The following is a 17,332-nucleotide window of genomic DNA, read 5'->3' on the forward strand; positions in this document are numbered from 1 at the left end:
CAGTTTACAACATGTTAGTTGTTCATTACATTTAATAATGGAGCTAAATCAGTGTAGACAATGCAAGGCATACAACAGTGCAACGCATTGAGCAGACTGTAAACCTGTTTGATTTGCATCAAAATATTTAGAGCTCCATTATATTGAATTCTGATTAATGTATGAATCCTATTAAATGCTGAACCAATGCCTCAAACCTTGTACATAATGAACTCAGGCACACACAGACTTCAGGTAACTTCAGAGTCTTTCCTGCCCCAAAGCAACTCTCAAATCCTCTTGATATCCCTCTACACTCTCCGTCCCCCCTTTTAATCAAGCCGAGGAATTACCAGGGGAAGTGATTATGGTACAGGTCTTTAGTTTTTTCTCTTTCTTTTTAAGAGCGTAATCCTTTCAGCATAGTAAAAAGAAAGACTCCACAGATATCCCAGCATTGTGGCCCACTTTCTCTCTTTTTTACAAAGAGACTGCTGCCTGGTTCCCTTTTGAAATAAGAGTGGCAAATTAAAAGTTATTGTTTGCCACTTTTAAAAGCATTTTTTTCCCACCCACCCCTCAACCCCAGGCCCACGTCTGGGATTTGTCCTGCTGAACATCTTGGCAATTTATGTAGAAGACAAAAGGGGAAAGGTTGTTACCCATTTTTCTTGTCAATCAAGATGTTAAACAGTGCTCTGATGGCCTAACTTCATTCATAAAGATGATTTCAAGATTCATTTTATTACTCTTTATAAAGATGCTCAGTTGGTCTAAAGTATCGCTACAGAGGTGCATTTGAAGTCAACAATAAATATTTGTAACATGCACTCTGGCAAAACTTTGGATACATTTAAATACATTTTATTTTATTCTATTTTATGAAAGATGCTCATTCGTTCTATGCTACACAGGTACCTTTGAACTGCACAATAAACATTTTTGACATGTATACTACCTAAGGTTTTTAGGTTTTTATGAATTTTTAAGACAGGTTTTTATGAATATGAGTAAGTATTCCAACGTGAATAACTAATTTATTGTAGTTCTATAAAATATTTCAAATGTTATTTTTAACATTACTTAAATGTTTTAAATATTTAAATGTATTAATTTTTTATTTGTATTTTTCTAAATTGTGTGTGTACTTTGTTTACATTGTTTATTTTATTTTATTTTATTATTGGTTTTGTTAATTCCAGAATATGAATAAGTATTTCAATGTGAATAACTATTTTATTTTAGTTCTATAAAATATTTAAAATGTTATTTTTAACATTTCATTTTTTAATTATTTAAATTATATTTTTTCCACAGGCAATAAGTGCTAAATATGTATATATATATATATATATATATATATATATATATATATATATATATATATATATATATATATATATATATATATATATTTATGTATGTATGTATGTATTTTCCAGCATTAGAACTCTAATATCATCACACTTTGAAAAACTTTTTACATTTTAGAGTAAATTTAAGACTCTATTTGATTTTTGGTTGCTACATAATTCCATGTGTTATTTCATAGTTTTGATAATTTGCTATTATTTTAAATATCATCGATCATAGATCCATCCAAATGTTTAAATGGAATGTGTATACCTGTATAAATCTTTACATCACATAATAAACTATCTCTTTACATAACCTTAAAGATCACAGTGTTTTCTGACTGACACTATGGCTGATCTTACACCGTTCCTCAATTCCAGCACAGTACACTAAACAGGGTTTAATGAGCAGGCTTGTGAAGGCATCACACTTAAAGCAGAAGACTGTTCTGCTGGGATTTTGTGTTCCTCCGTCTGCATTGATGGAGCAGCTGCGGCTCGAGTTCCCATAGTTCCATTAATCCCCCGCAACACTCGAGGAGCACAGACGAGGACAAACGAGGGAGGGACACAAACACACGGGATGCAGAGAGGCTGTATTGTCCCAGTGCAGTTTATCATTTATATGCTCCTCTGTGAGATATTAATACAAGTTAGCCAAAGAAATGAATAACAGTTATTTCAGCAGGCATTTCAAAGCAGTTTCACATGCATCTGGCAGATGGGTTCATCGCTAACAGGTGAATCTGTCTTCAATGAGACTAAGACAATACAAACACCCTTAAAATATATGACCAAACCCTTTATTTCATTCATTCATTCATTCATTCATTCATTCAGTCATTCATTCATTCATCCATTCATTCATAAATAAATAAATACAATGTTATTAAACAGTATATTATTTTATATATTGTATTTATAGTATTATTTGTAATAATAGTGTATATGTATACAATATATAGCTTTATAACATTTAATTAATTTTTAAAATTTTAAAATTATTTTTAGCCAAACCCTTATTAAAATAATAATAATAATAATATCAATAATAACATTCACTCATCCTGTTTTTCCATATAGTATTTTTCTATTTTAGATTTTTAAAATATTTTATTTATTTATTTTTTAGCCAAGGTCTTATATATATATATATATATATATATATATATATATATATATATCACTCTCTAACTGTAATACAATAATAAATGTCACACTGTTTTTATTAGTTTAAAAAAACAATTGTAATAAAATGTTTCCACATTACCGAATTAAACTTAATATGTATTATTTATGATTAATATTTAATATAATTTTTATTTATGTACTTTGAGTTAAACATTGTTTTGGCCTACATTTAAGTAATGAGTATCTTTAATTATCATGAAAATATCTTAATGGTCTTAAATATGCTTCATTTTCTAAATGCAAAATACAAGTTCAATTATAGTTCAGTTTATATATTTATCATTTATTATTTTTAGAATCAAGATTCACACTCACCGACACCTGAAAAAGAATGAAGATCGTCAGTTAAATTAATTGTGGAGTGATCAATATTTTATTAACGTTCTGAAAGAGATGACACAAATACACTGACAAAATGGTGTAGAAATGTATGTATTTTCACACAGAAATTGCTAGAAAAAACAATAATTACAAAGAAACATTAATTAGCACACTGAATCAATTAAATGTGAAATTTGAAGTATAAAAACAGAAGTTTTCCTGTAAAACATACTCCAATCATCTTTGTTTAACAATGTAGCCTAATAAACACAAAATATAATGCAGCAGCATTGCACAAGGCAAGTCTGGCCTGAAAGACCAAAAAAAAAAAACTGCCTGTTGGGCCAAAAGCCATGCAAACAGGGAGAAAGTGAGGAGAAATGTGTAGTGTAGGATGTTTTCTCGAATGTTCTGTGGGACAGAAGGTGTTTGAAGTTGGCCTCAGTTAGACTCGGCTGCAGACTCTCTTGTCTCGGCCTCCACTAACCCTTTCATGACAGCGCAGGAGAAGTGAGACAGCTGGCCGTTTATTTACCTCCACCGGCAGCAAAGGAAAACTGCTGCACAAAAGAGAGCTCATGAATGGCCTCTCACTGGGGAAGCCTCGCTAAACTTCTTTATGTGGGCCTTCCATTTAAGCCTGCCACTTTTTGTTTGTTTCTTCTAGCGGCATGAAGCAGGCTTTTGGGACGTATAATCGAGAGGAGAAGAGCGCATGACCTTACACACTACATCTGACAGCAAATGAGAGAAAAATGCAAACAAGCTACAAAATAACAGTCTGCCAATTATGAACCGAAAAAGAGCATTAGCTGTGTTTTGTGTTGCTGACATTTTGACATATGCAATAATTATGCAACATAATTAACGCAACAACGCATTTTTTTTTCTTTGATGATTCAGCATCATGTGAAGAATGTAAATGTCATCTAGATTCTTTGTTTTATGGTGAATTCACTCTTAATGTTTGATTTCCAGTTTCTGTATAGAGATGCGTTCTCTCAAATCAATATATAGGATATTTAAACATGTTCATAAATCATTGTAAACTGCTAAGATTGTTAGAAATGTTTTCTAATACAAAATAGTAGAAGATATCTATCTATCTATAAATATATATATATATATATATATATATATATATATAGTTACATTGCAGTAGCTGCATTTTGAGTATTTACTTGTATTGGTGACACAAATATTTATTTACTCATATTTATTTATTTAGAATTAAAAGGAGATACATACTGATTTTAAAGTTACAAATAATTTAAACTGCTAATATTATTAGATTTTTTTTATTCATAATTACTTCTAGTAAAGTCTCTGCGATGTTATTTTTAAGTATGCTTAATGTATTATTTTTATTTAAATGCTACATTTGTGGACAGAAGCATCAATCACTTTCATAAAACAAAAAAAAAGTTCCCAACATTTTGAGAAAGTAAATACACGTAACATTATGAAAGATAAACGTATGTATTTTCATTGTTATATTGCATTTATTGCATTGGTAACGCAAATAAATGTATTACAAATATAATTTTTTTTAATCCTTTATTTATTGAATAATGATAAAACCCTCCAGAATTATGCAGTCGACAACAAGCACAGTACACAGAAAAACTCTACCAGCTAATAAAACTAATAAAGCTTGAGTACCTAACTAAAATACAAGCGCAAGACGCTTGTACAAGATCATTCAAATCAAAGTTTTATGATAAAATATTATTTTTGTGCTTTTACTTTGACATATGTCTCACTGACAAAGGTTTCCCTCTTCTGGTGAAATCAAGAATTATTATTATTTTTTTTTCCCCTTGAAAACTTGACCAGTTAAAACCTGCCTCTATTTAACCAATTTACCCAAACCATAAACATATGAAAAAAAGAAAAAAAAAAGGAAGAAAAAAAAGCAGTTTTTCCAGAATCCATACATTTTCTCCATATGATTATCAATGATATGATTTCCCAAAAAATAAATTAGGTTTGTCAACACTAAATTATGGCTTTAGTTAGCTGGGTTGAGATAACTACAGATATTAACTGTCCCAAATATACATAAATAATTTACTTTTACAATAAAGCTGTAAAAAACAATGCATCTTACAATTTTAAATGTCTTATCCAGCAGAAGGAGTATTAAAAAAGTGGACAAAAACATGTTAAATGAAGTTATGAGTTTATGAAATATTCAAAAGTTACGAAATGTCATATTTAAGAAAATATGTTTCCATGATTATCTGCAACAGCAATTTAGTGAGTAATAAGTGGAGCTGAGGTAGAATACGACATTCAGAATATTTCCAAACAGGTCAAGATTTTGAATTTATGTGGTATGGAGAAAAAAAAGAAAAGAAAAGTGAAATGTATGGGATCTGTCTCGCAAAAATGCTTGAAACTGCAAACAGCATTATGTAAAATATGTTGTAAACATTTAGAATCTAGGTCCATGTAATTCACATTCACAAAGTTTTAATTGAAGAAACATTGCTGTTCAGAGCTCATTTAGTCCATCTTAGAGTTTCTGAATTACAACTTGGAATTTGCCTAGAAACAGAAAAACAAAAGAGGATGAAGACGGTTACAATATTAATAACAGCGTCAAATCACACTTTACCTGTGAATATATTGGCTATTAAAGCCTCTAATATTTTAACATCATGTAGCCAAAAAAAGTAATTTATATAATGATTGATTTGGTTGCATATCTATCTATCTATCTTTCATTCATTCATTTAATTAATTAATTTATTTACTTATTATTAAAAAATAATAATTCATTCATTCATATATTTAGTTAAGAAGAGTTAAATACTGTTTGGCATAAACTTACATGATGGCATTAAAGAAACCTCCGCAGTGACGACGCTCTCCAAGCCCAGGTTAGATAGAGCTCCTCGAATCAACCCACAGGAAAAGGCCAAGTACTGCAGAGATGCAACATATTTAGATATATTAATGTTCCATTTATCATGCTATAAAATAATGTAGACAAAATAAAATCTCAGGGTATGATTTAACATGAATGGACTTAAAGAGACAATGGACATTCTTACTTTAGGTGCCTCTTCAAGGTATTGCTTTCCACTGGAAAACTGAGTTAGGAGTGCAAATTTATTATCCTGTAAGACGTATGTGCCCTAGAGCAAAGCCAGAGAGAAGAAATGACAGTAACGCTGAATTCCACAATGTGCTGTAACATATTAAATACATAATTGAGCTTTCAAACCTGATGGTTGGTCCTCAAGTTGTCGATTTGTTTTTTGAAGATCATGCTCCAGAAATCTTTACACAGGAACTTCATTACGTCCAAGTCATCTTTGAAAGTGGGGCAGTCTTTTGTAAATCTTTTCAGAAACATATGCAAAATTAGGCAATCACTAGGTTTATAAACTATGGCTACTTTGTAGTATGAAAAAAAACAAAAAAAACATGTATAACTGTGTATATACCTTTCAATCAGTCCTTGTCCAACTCTGAAGCCCATCAACTCTAGAGTAGAGACACATGTCACTCTCTCCTTAAGAAAGCAAATCAGAACGCTGTAACAGAAACATAAAGCAGAAAAAATCTGATGTATGCCATCTGGACGCTTGTAGATGGTACCTTATCAATGTCCTCCCGGGTCACCTGCTCCTTGTACATGTGAGCAACAATCTCCATGTGGAGAAATTCAAACAGAGCGTCATCTGCCATATCTGAAAGAAAGAGCAACCACGGAAAGTTCTTCAGACGTCTGGAAACACTCCACTGGAAAATGGACATTTCTGTCTTTAACCCATTTAGGCCTGCAGGCAAACAAGTGGCTCTTCCACTCTTTTTTTCACTAGTGAATATTTGTAAGTAACTACAGGTGTTTTAAAACAGCTGGTATATAAATATATAACCTGAGAAAGAGATTTTGACAACTTGTTGGATAATGTGTCATGTGCTGATGTTTAATACAGTTGCATTAATGCAGGGGTTTTCTAGTGAGTGTTATGGGTTTAAACTTAAATTAATGAATAAATAAACTAAATGAATAGATGGATTAATTAATTAATTAAATAGACAAATGTCTGAAATGTATTTTAATAAATAAATGAATACATCTAAGAGTAGTAGAAAAAAACAAAAACAAATGTAACGTAACAGAAACGAAATGGTTGCGAAATAATGTTATATTTATAATAGTACTGTTTCACAGTATGAACTGGGTCTTTATGAATTAAAATGTAAATATCCTAACGTTTTAGTTTCGTAAACATATATACACATGAGAACTTTACAGAAGCTGTATGATATTATGTCTTTAGAATATGTGCTGTTGATGTGCATGAGTTTATGTCAAAAACGACAACTATAAGCGTACTGCTAAAAGTCTTCTTGCAATCTGGGCTTTACATTTAAAATATTTATGAGATTCGTAAGATTACAAACCCTAAGTATACATAAATGTACATCATCTGTCTGATTAATGTGAAGACAGCTGCTCAGCTAATGTTACCAAACCTTCAGCGACAGAGCTCACGTGCTCAGCCTGTTGATGTTAAATATAATATGGTATTAGCATAAACAGACATTTAAATTACTTACTCCTTGCACGTATCTTCAGTCACGTAATAAAAAATACATTTATGAAGAACCAGATACACAAAATCCGCCTTCAGCTCTACTGTGTGTAGCACTGATATTTACAACCAATACTGCCACCTGCTGTTATGGAGAATAACGACTTCATCTCGTTCCCTCGCTGACCCGAACGACTTTATTCTCGCTCATATTAGAGTTTATTGTAATAATATTTTTTTAATATTACCGTTTTACTGTATTTTTAATCAAATAAATACAGCCTTGGTGAGCATAGGAGACTTATCTAACTGACCCCATCTATAGTCAGGACATGACAACTCCAATACAACTTAAAACTTGCTGTCATTTTTTCCCCTTCCACTTGAGTATGTTTTTACCCACACACTTTGACTTTTGGGTAAATTTTGACACAGTACACAAAGTTTAACGTAATTCCTTAGTACAACGTATGAACACTAGTAAGATTAATGGAGTAAGTGGCGTTACAACTAACCCAACCCTGATCCATTTTGCATGTCAAAAATAAAATGACACATTATCAGTGAAATATTACTTTATATTAAGAGTCAAGCAGTTGAAATTAACAGACTTATAAGTTCATACTTAACCACATAAATTCAGATTAGATGATGAAATTCATGACAGCACACCTTCTTGTTAAAATCAGCCTTAAAGTGTGTCCCAAACCTAACTGGAAGAAACTGATAGTTTTACACAACTTTAAGCTTACCGATAACCCACTTTTTTTTCTTCTCAGATTATGCAAGATGATTACAGACATAAAGCTACCTTGGTCCGAACTGCAATTTTGAAACAGTCACTGTTGAGTTACTTACCGTCTAAGATTCACATCGAGTGTTAGTTCGCAAACAAACCAAAGTAAATAAATAAAAAGTCTATTGTTCTATTTCTCAAAAGTGTTACTGATTAAAACATCAGAGCACTGAATACTTTCCTATGAAACTGAAAAACGCATATGTTGATGATGTTTCAGATTAGACAAGCTCCTGAAACATCTACAGGACAAAAGACTTTTGTAGTTCCTACTGAATGCATAACGTCCCAAATAAACAGCACTCAATCGTGCTTACACAATCCGTTCTGCACAATAGCGTTCTTGGTTGAGGGTGAAATCTCTATAGAAGGTGGGCTTGAGGTGTTTTCTTTGCACCCCTCCAAGATTTGAGGAGTCTCAGTGTCACTGCCCAACTCAGAAGGTGACCTCTTGTGAACTTCCAAGAGAGAGACCTTCCAAGGAGCAGCTGTTGGTTCGCTTTTAGGCATGAGGAACGTGGGATATGGCTCAAGAGTCTGCGTTTGAGCTTCGTGCACGTTCGGACTAACTGAAGAGTCCGTGTCTGGGGTCTCAAGCTTGGCTTGGTGGTTCCTTGTGAAATTGGAGAGCTGCTCCAGGATCTGGATCTGGCGATCCATCATTCCCAGCATGCTGCAGTGGAAGGCTCTCTGCTCGGCCAGCTGTTCTCCAAGCCGGTGGTTCAGGATGGTTAGCTGCTGGAGGATGAGGCTACTGGTCTCCTCAGAAGTTCCTGCTGGGACAAAACAAGATTTGTGACTCCTGAGGTGCTTTAGATTGTTGTGCCAGACAGAACTGAACCAGTATGTCACCTGGGAAATCATTGTGGCTGCAGTCAATGGCGTCTCTTGTACTTTCTGTACTGTTGGGAGTGCAAAGGGATGGTGGTTCGGTCTTCACTGCATAGAGGTATTCTCCTGACAAGCCTAGGGTCATAACTTCATCTGGTCCTACGTCCCAGCTTGGAGGCTCAGAACCAGCCACGTCATCTGGATTCAGACTCTCGTCAACATCAGGTTCAAGTTTAGATGACATGCTCTCAGGCTCAGATTTAGGGATTAGGCCTTCAGGCCAAGGACCTGGAAGAAGAGATCAACAGGACAAAACATCATTTTCATCAAACATCAACTCTAGAGAAATCTTGATGTCATTGACCAAAAATAAAAATTCTGGCCTCATTTTCACACCCTCATGTGGTTTCAAACCTGTATGACTTTCCTTAGTGAAGATATTTGGGAATGTAGAGAGCATTGCAGCCCATTGGCTTCCATGGTATCGACAAAAACACCTTTCTTAGACATTTCTCAAAGTATCTATGTTCCACAGCAATGTGAGGGTGAGTAAATGAAAGATTTTTTATAAAAGGGAAGTCTATCAAATGCACTTAAAACATGTCAAGTAGCTGATAACATTTATATGTTTTATAAGCCAGTGATTCTCAACTGGTGGATAACAGGTATTAAGGAAAAAAAAAAATAATGATTGCACAAAATTAGATTAAATAAGGCTTATCAACTTATAATCAGGAGGAGAAAATGATTCCTCTATCATAGACCCTCTATCATTTTAAAAATGAAGACCCGTTCAAATTAAGTCTTCAGAGTCTAAGTCTAGGCTCCAGGAGTAAATCATTAAATTGTACACATTTTCAGTGGTCAAAAACCAAATATGAGTCACTTTGCATAAATATGATACTTCAAATTTATTAAAGAGGAAGGTTTGAAGAACAAATAAAATTCAAACTAGGGATGTACCTTATTTCCTTCTGTCAAAACAACAGACAGGAACTTACCTGTTCTTCTTTTTCCAAGGTTTTCATGCCTTTAACTCAGGAAGTATTAAAGATATCACAATATGATTTTAGATTATAGTTCTTTAATAAACCACTCTTTTGGAATCGTCATTTTCAAGGCCCTGCATTGTTCAGTCCCAGAGATATGGGGGTCTCGATGAGGCTTCATTTTGAGATTGTTGAATATTACACGTTTTCAGTGGTTGAAACCCAAATGTTAGTCAATTTGATTAGAGCTGATACTTATTCTATTTAAAGAACAATGTCTGAAGAATAAGTAATGTTGAAAATAGAAATGCATCTTGTTTCCCTCTATAAAAACAATGATATGGAACATAGCCGTTTAAGTGTCTTAAATATTATTTTTTTCTAAAATTTGCATGACTGTAACTCAAGAAGTTATAAAGTTATCTTATATGATTTTAGATTCTGGTTCCTAAGAAACTTTTCTTTTGGAATCTTCTTTTTTAAGGCCATATATGGTTTAATCCTAGAGATATTGAGATCTCGGTGCAGCTCCATGTCCAAATTGTTGCATCCTACTCATTTTTTTAATGGTCAAAAACCAAATGTGGTTTTGTGTTTATCTAGTCGCCCTAATGGCGCCCTAGGATGACACGGAGGAGAAGAATTGTTTAATAAAGTTATTTTCGTTTTCTTTGCACACAAAAAGTATTCTCATAGCTTTATAAAATTACAGTTGAACCACTGATGTCACATGGACCATTTTAACAATGTCCTTAATACCTTTCTGTGCCTTGATCGTGGTAGTACCCTTGCTGTCTATGGAGGGCCAGAAAGCTCTCTGATTTCATCAAAAATATCTTAATTTGTGTTCCGAAGATGAACGAAGGTCTTACGGGTTTGGAAAAACATGAGGATGAGTAATTAATGACATAATTTTCATTTTTGGGTGAACTATCCCTTTAATTATTTCAAGTGTGAGAGACCTTAAATGTTTGAGGTATTATCAGTGATTCTGCCAAATGTGCTCTTTAGCAGTAGATACTACTTCTTTGACTATGCTTCCCATTTTAAAACAATAAAAAAGTGACAAAGTGACTAGCAGTTGGTTTTTGACCACTGAAAAAAAGGTAATATTCAACAATCTGGACATGGAGCCTCATTGAGACCCCCATATCTCTGGGACTGAACGATGTAGGGCCTTGAAAATGAAGATTCCAAAGAGTAGTTTATTAAATAACTAGAATCTAAAATCATATTGTGATATCTTAAATTCTTCCTGAGTTACAGGCATGACAATTTTGGAAAAAGAAGAACAGGTAAGTTCCTGTCTAGTTTCAACATTATTTGTCCTTCAGACCTTCCTCTTTAATATAAAATAGTTATATTTATGCAAAGTGACTCACATTTGGTTTTTGATGACTGAAAATGTGTATTTTCTCCTTGAGCCATATTGAAATTCCAAAATCTCTGGAACCGAAACACAGGGCCTTAAAAATGAAGATGCCTAAAAAAGTTTGCTAAAGGGATAGTTCACCCAAAAATGAAAATGTGATGTTTATCTGTTTATCCCCAGAGCATCCAAGATGTAGTGACTTTGTTTCTTCAGTAGAACACAAACAAAGATTTTTAACTCAAACCGTTACAGTCATATAATGTCAGTCAATGGGACCCACAGCTTTGAGAGTCAAAAAAAAACCCATACACAGACAAAACCAAATTAAACCCTGTGGCTTGTGACGATACATTGAGGTCTTAAGACACAAAACAATCAGTCTGTGCAAGAAACTGAACAGTATTTATATAATGTTTTACCTCTGATCCACCGCAATGTCCAACTGTCCTGAACGCGTTCACAACAGCCGGCACGTGACGTGTCAATGTGCTCTTCCACGATCAGACCAATTGTTTCATGTCTTAAGACCTCAATGTATCATCACAAGCCGCAGGGTTTAATTTGGTTTTGTCTGTGTATGTTTTTTTTGACTCTCAAAGTCGTGGGTCCCATTGACTGCCATTATATGACTGACAGACTGCAACGGTTTGAGTTAGAAATCTTCTTTGTGTTCTACTGAAGAAACAAAGTCACCTACATCTTGGATGCCCTGGGGGTAAGCAGATGAACATCAAAATTAAATTTTTGGGTGAACTACCCCTTTATGACATTATCTGCAAGGGCATTAAGATATCATTAATACTTCTTGAGTTACAGGCATGCAAGCTTTAGAGAAAAAACTTGAGAAGTACTCATTCTCCATTTTTGAATGTTCACCATCGGCACATAATGCAACAAAGATTGCTAAAGTCAACAGATTTTACTAACAGACCTACCAATCACTGTGTAAAAGTAATATTATGAGGCTGCCATTTTTCTAAAGTCATTTTAGCTGAATTTGGGTCCGAATCGCAGGTGAAAATTGCCATTTTGACCCCCCTCTACAAAATAGTGGATGACTCTGATGTTTATTTACTATGACATTTAATATTTTGGTTTTCATCACTATACATATTTATCTTTCTTCAAATCAAAAATTGGAGCCAGGGACCTCTGGCTGAGTTGGCACGGAATGACCCTAAACTGTTTTACACCTACAGTATATCTAGTATGACTGGGTCATGATGACCATGTCTAACGTAAAATATCCTGAAGCAAAACCAGTTGACATGCATATCTCTAGGACAAAAAAAGGACATTTCACCCAAAAAATTAAAATTCTGGCATAATTTATTCAACCAATCAGTTCAAAACCCATTTGGCTTTTTTCTCTGTGTTCCCTAAAATAATATTTCAGAACATTTGGGATAAAGTGCACAATATGGACCACTTTTGTGATGTTTTCATTTCACAACATCTGTCCTCACATTCAGCTTCCCATTCTAATCTTTTATTTTCTGTTCCACAGAAGAAAGTCAGTCAAACAGGTTTGGAATGAGGGTGAGTAAATGGCAAAATTAGAATTTTTGGATGAACTACTCCTTTATTACCATGCATTCAGACAAATAACTTCAAGTCATGCAAAAAGGCAATGAGAAGCAGTACTGTCTGCATGGTCATCCAGGTCTGCGAGTGACCGTCCAAGCAGGGCGTGCCCATCTGTGAGGTCGTCCTCCCTGCCTCCCACCTTCGGTCTGCGCACCAACATGTGATCCAACATATGGAAGTAACGGAAAGACTCGATGGCAGAGAGGCGAGCGGCTGGACTTCTGTAGCTGGCCAGTTTGATCTTACGGTACTTGTGTTTGAGGCTCTTCCAACGGTTTCGGATTTGGGTAACAGTGAAGTGGATCCCCCGCTTTGCCAGACTCAGCTTGAGGCGTCGGAAGAGGGATTCATTGCGCTGACGCTTCTTATCCAGCTCGTGGACCAGACCCATCTGCTCTATGAGGGCCAGCATGGCAAATGTGTCCGGTTCAGTCCACCACTTATTGGGCTTCTTCTCGTTGAGGTTCATGGTCTCCTCCCTGTTTGAGGCACCTAAACATGCAACCCGCTTCAGAAAGAAGGTAGATTAAAGAAATCATTCAGATAATCTAACTCTTATTACAAAATTTAAATGCATTTAATAAGCATTATTGTAATTACAATTCTGGGATTCAAAATCAAATTTAAACCTGGAAATGACTTAAGTATTTTTTTAAAATTCAAAACAAGTAAACATTATGATGTACAATATTTCAGATTGTGCACTATTTGGGGCCGTTCACACCAAATACATTTTTGCATTGGACTGCTTTTCCGTAGTTTCTCTATATAAACATTTGCAAAAACAGTCATGTTTGACTGTCACATCTTTTGAACGCACACTTTTCACATGCTCAAGTTAATCTTCATTTTACTGCCCTATGTCTTGCGTTTTTAAACATAAAAACATTTTGTGTAAATGGCCCTTTACTAGATCAAATTATTGATACATCTTTTCTTTCGTGTGAAATGGCAAAAAAAAAAAAAAAAGACTAGATTTTTATCCGTCGGAAATTGACTGAACTGATTGGTTTGTTTGATCACTATAGAGTGCATTGCTGATTTTTTTCAGCAGCGTTGGTTCCAGAAGTATATTTTCCATTCATTGTCCCCATAGGGAATAAAAAAAAAAGTCTTAATTTAAAGCAGCGTAAGCCATAAACCAAGCCAACAAGCTACCAGGTGAATCATAACATTATAAATGTTTATTTGAAGTAAAAAAGGTATTTGAAAATCAGAGGAAAAGACAAAGGTAAAAGACTAACAGTTTAGTGAGGGAAAAGCATTACAATCCCATGAAAAATGGCATAATCGACTTATAAAAATATATAATATAAAAACTATTCATTCAAAGTTGTTGATCTATAACAATATATGTTAAGCGTACTGCAAAATATGCTTATAAATGCAAATATTTAAGTGTTTAAAAAGTGTAGGGTGACTGACTTAATTTTGTAATTTGTGGTGATTCTTTGGAGAGGCTGTTCCCTGCAACCTCTTTAGGCACGATTTCACAGCAGTGACTCTCCGATTCGTGGAATTTTTGCTCAGCATTATGGATAATTAAAAAATTCCATTGTTAAACATTATTATTTTAAAAATAAGTTGAAATAATGTGAACAGATGGCTACAACAAAAGCATACACCATGATTAACAACCTCTGAGCTGACAACAGGTCTAGGTTTATAAGTTATCATTAAAAAAAAAAATTAAAAATAATAAATCAATTTACCTATGGAGAAAAATGAATTAGTTTTTACTTCTGGACCCAGCTGTTTCATTATTGTCCCGCCCTCACCAGTGCACACCTCACTAGAAGAGATGTTGCTGAGAGGTAATGTTTTCTGATTTAATATTATGTAAACTAATTTAATAATAATAATAATAATAAAATGTACAAATCATTTTTAATAAACACCAATATTTCATTAAAAAATAAAAGTTGTCAATTTTTATTTCACGGTGACTTTAAAGATATTAAAATAATTTAGACATTAAAATTTAGCATTAAAATGGTTCTCAATCATAACATGTATAAGGAAATACCACAAATAAGCATTATTGATTAGTAATCTGAGACATTTTGTCCCCAGTGCAAATCATTATTGTACATGTATGCATTATTAGGCCTAGTCATTATTAAATCGTAGTGACGTAAAGGATAAACCTCAACACCATAAGCATAAAGCATTCACAAATAGTACAGATCACAGACCTGTTAAGTTGTAACGTTAGGCCTCCTGCACATACTGTAGTGCAGCAGGGATTCATCGAAATCGCCTCCGCATCGGCCGAAACGCGCTACATTCGCCAAATGGCAGACTATGTAAAAACATTTACGACAGCTGTTAATTGTGAAAGGTTTTGAATCAGTGTTTAGACACTGAGAACATCTGTTTACTTCATACTGAGCCCTTTCCCTCTTGATTTCTCATAGAAATAAATCGAGCGGATAGAACGGCCATTAGCTTGAAACATGAGCCTAACATAGGCAGAGATTAACGGACCGACTGATGTCTCCAATTGGTCGGAAAAAATGGGTGTAAAATTATGATGTCTCTTCACTTTGTATTTTAAATGTAACATAGTTTGAGGACGACAAGTGTCATTTTCCTAGTGTAAATTATTGTTCAGAGTGTTACTGAAACAGAATCGAGACGGCGTTGTCACGTGATGACTGTTAGTTTTCACAGCGCTGATGAGGATGGACCAATGACAATCGTTTGTGTTTACTTGATGAGGATTTTTATAAATGCGGACTATTATTATTTGTTTATCATGTAGAAATCTGTGGAGTGAATATAATGTTATAATTATTAATTTAGGTGCACAAGTGTCCACGGTAAAACAAAACAAACCCTGAGATTTGGCTGTGGCCCTATCATTGATTCGGCTTTCTGAGCCGTCAAGCGCCCCTGGTGGAAGACTATAATATTGAAAAGATAAACATTTGCTGCCAGGTGCGATTTCTGCTCCCGCTTGTGGTTGAATAACATTACATTGTGACCCCGTTACTGCCACATAGTGTACCGGAGTACCTTGTGTTGATTCACGTAGTAACTGTGAATAATGAATGCACATTTAGAAGTAATCAAAAGAAACTGGCATAAAGAGGCAAAGTTTGAATAACATTAATTTTCCTTTGACAATCAATGGAGAATTACCACGAAGTGGTACAAAATGGTGCAAAATTTAATAAAATGATCTAAATATTTCAAATAATTTCCTCAGAAATTGGAAGATGATGTTGACATATCATGGTTGTGACACAGGAAATATTAACATTAGGATTTAAAATATTCTAAAACTATAAAACTTACAGCTTGTCTAACACTGATGTACTCTGCAGAGGAGGAACGTGGCAAGGGGGTCCTTAGTTTAGAGTGACAGCTGCCCCTGATATTCCCTGATTTTATTACATTTTAATAAATGTCTGACGCAGTTGACAAAAAGTGGGGACACACCTTTGAAACTTTATGAAACATGCACGTGTCACTGAAAAACAACCTTGGTTTGATATGAGATATTACTAGGTGTTGCTTTTCATAAAACAAGGTCTTTTTCATCATTAAAAAACATTTTTATCCATTTTATTGCATATGAATCATTGAACCCTTCTCTGTGGACACACTGCTTTAGATGTAGTGAGAGGACAATAAGAGTCATAGATTTGGTATAATAATGAGAAAATTAAATTTAAGAGGATAATTGTGTTAAATACATTCTATTATTAATCCATCATAACATTTAAAATGGAAAACATTTGTATTTTTAAGCCTAATAGCAGTTACACTTGCTGGACCTGTTTTGTCCCATGTCTCAAGAATGACTGACCTACTATTAATTCAGTGCAAATTTAATCAAGCATTAGGGTTAATGAAGGGCTGTCACTAGACCCGTTTTAATGTGTGAAATAGTATTGCTGTGCTGTGCCCCCATAAAATATTACTGATAAATTCTATCTGAAAATGAGATTTCAGTATACCGATCTGAGAATGATTCCCTGACAGTATTTCAGCAATCATATTGCGTTTTCTGTGTTGAAAATCAGAATTAGCAACAGGGGCGGCGTTTCCGTACGGCAGTCACTATACCGTAGCCCAGTGTTTCCTAACTAGTGTGCCGTGGAAAATTATCCAAACCTTATATCTTTATTATATTTCATTATTATTATTTTAAATCAGTGATATTGGTCTTCCTTATGTCTGTTTGGGGTTTTTACAAATATTTAACCAATGAAAAGCATTCAAAAGAGCTTGTCACTAATCCTCAAACTGTCAGCAAAACCTCGTAACTCCATCCCGGCTCCATTCAGAATGAAGTGCCGTGCACAGCCTGCAGACAGATATCCACTTGCTTGCAATGCAAAGGTAAATAA

General features: G+C 34.2%; 2 protein-coding genes across 3 annotated transcripts; both read right to left on the bottom strand.

Annotated features, from left to right (window-relative positions):
* Positions 1-4,341: 4,341 nt before the first annotated feature.
* On the bottom strand, positions 4,342-7,564 carry trappc6bl (trafficking protein particle complex subunit 6B, like). Of its 2 annotated transcripts, none has more exons than XM_058744674.1 (7): positions 7,269-7,361; positions 6,456-6,547; positions 6,302-6,369; positions 6,079-6,196; positions 5,906-5,989; positions 5,683-5,776; positions 4,342-5,396 (listed from the first exon to the last, which is right to left on the bottom strand). In XM_058744674.1, exons 2-7 carry the CDS (start codon positions 6,543-6,545, stop codon positions 5,365-5,367), a joined length of 486 nt encoding a protein of 161 aa, XP_058600657.1. In that variant the 5' UTR covers positions 6,546-6,547; positions 7,269-7,361; the 3' UTR covers positions 4,342-5,364. The 2 variants fall into 2 exon arrangements, with proteins under 2 accessions (XP_058600657.1, XP_058600656.1); XM_058744673.1 differs by lacking the exon at positions 7,269-7,361 and adding an exon at positions 7,425-7,564 and having other exon boundaries at positions 4,368-5,396.
* Positions 7,565-7,933: 369 nt separating this feature from the next.
* On the bottom strand, positions 7,934-15,556 carry si:ch211-116o3.5 (uncharacterized protein LOC325902 homolog). Its single transcript, XM_058798989.1, has 4 exons — positions 15,170-15,556; positions 13,032-13,482; positions 9,048-9,314; positions 7,934-8,968 (listed from the first exon to the last, which is right to left on the bottom strand). The coding sequence occupies exons 2-4, from the start codon at positions 13,441-13,443 to the stop codon at positions 8,499-8,501; spliced, it is 1,149 nt and encodes a 382-aa protein (XP_058654972.1). The 5' UTR covers positions 13,444-13,482; positions 15,170-15,556; the 3' UTR covers positions 7,934-8,498.
* Positions 15,557-17,332: the final 1,776 nt, after the last annotated feature.

Source organism: Onychostoma macrolepis, chromosome 15, assembly GCF_012432095.1.
Source record: "Onychostoma macrolepis isolate SWU-2019 chromosome 15, ASM1243209v1, whole genome shotgun sequence".
NCBI lineage: Eukaryota > Metazoa > Chordata > Actinopteri > Cypriniformes > Cyprinidae > Onychostoma > Onychostoma macrolepis.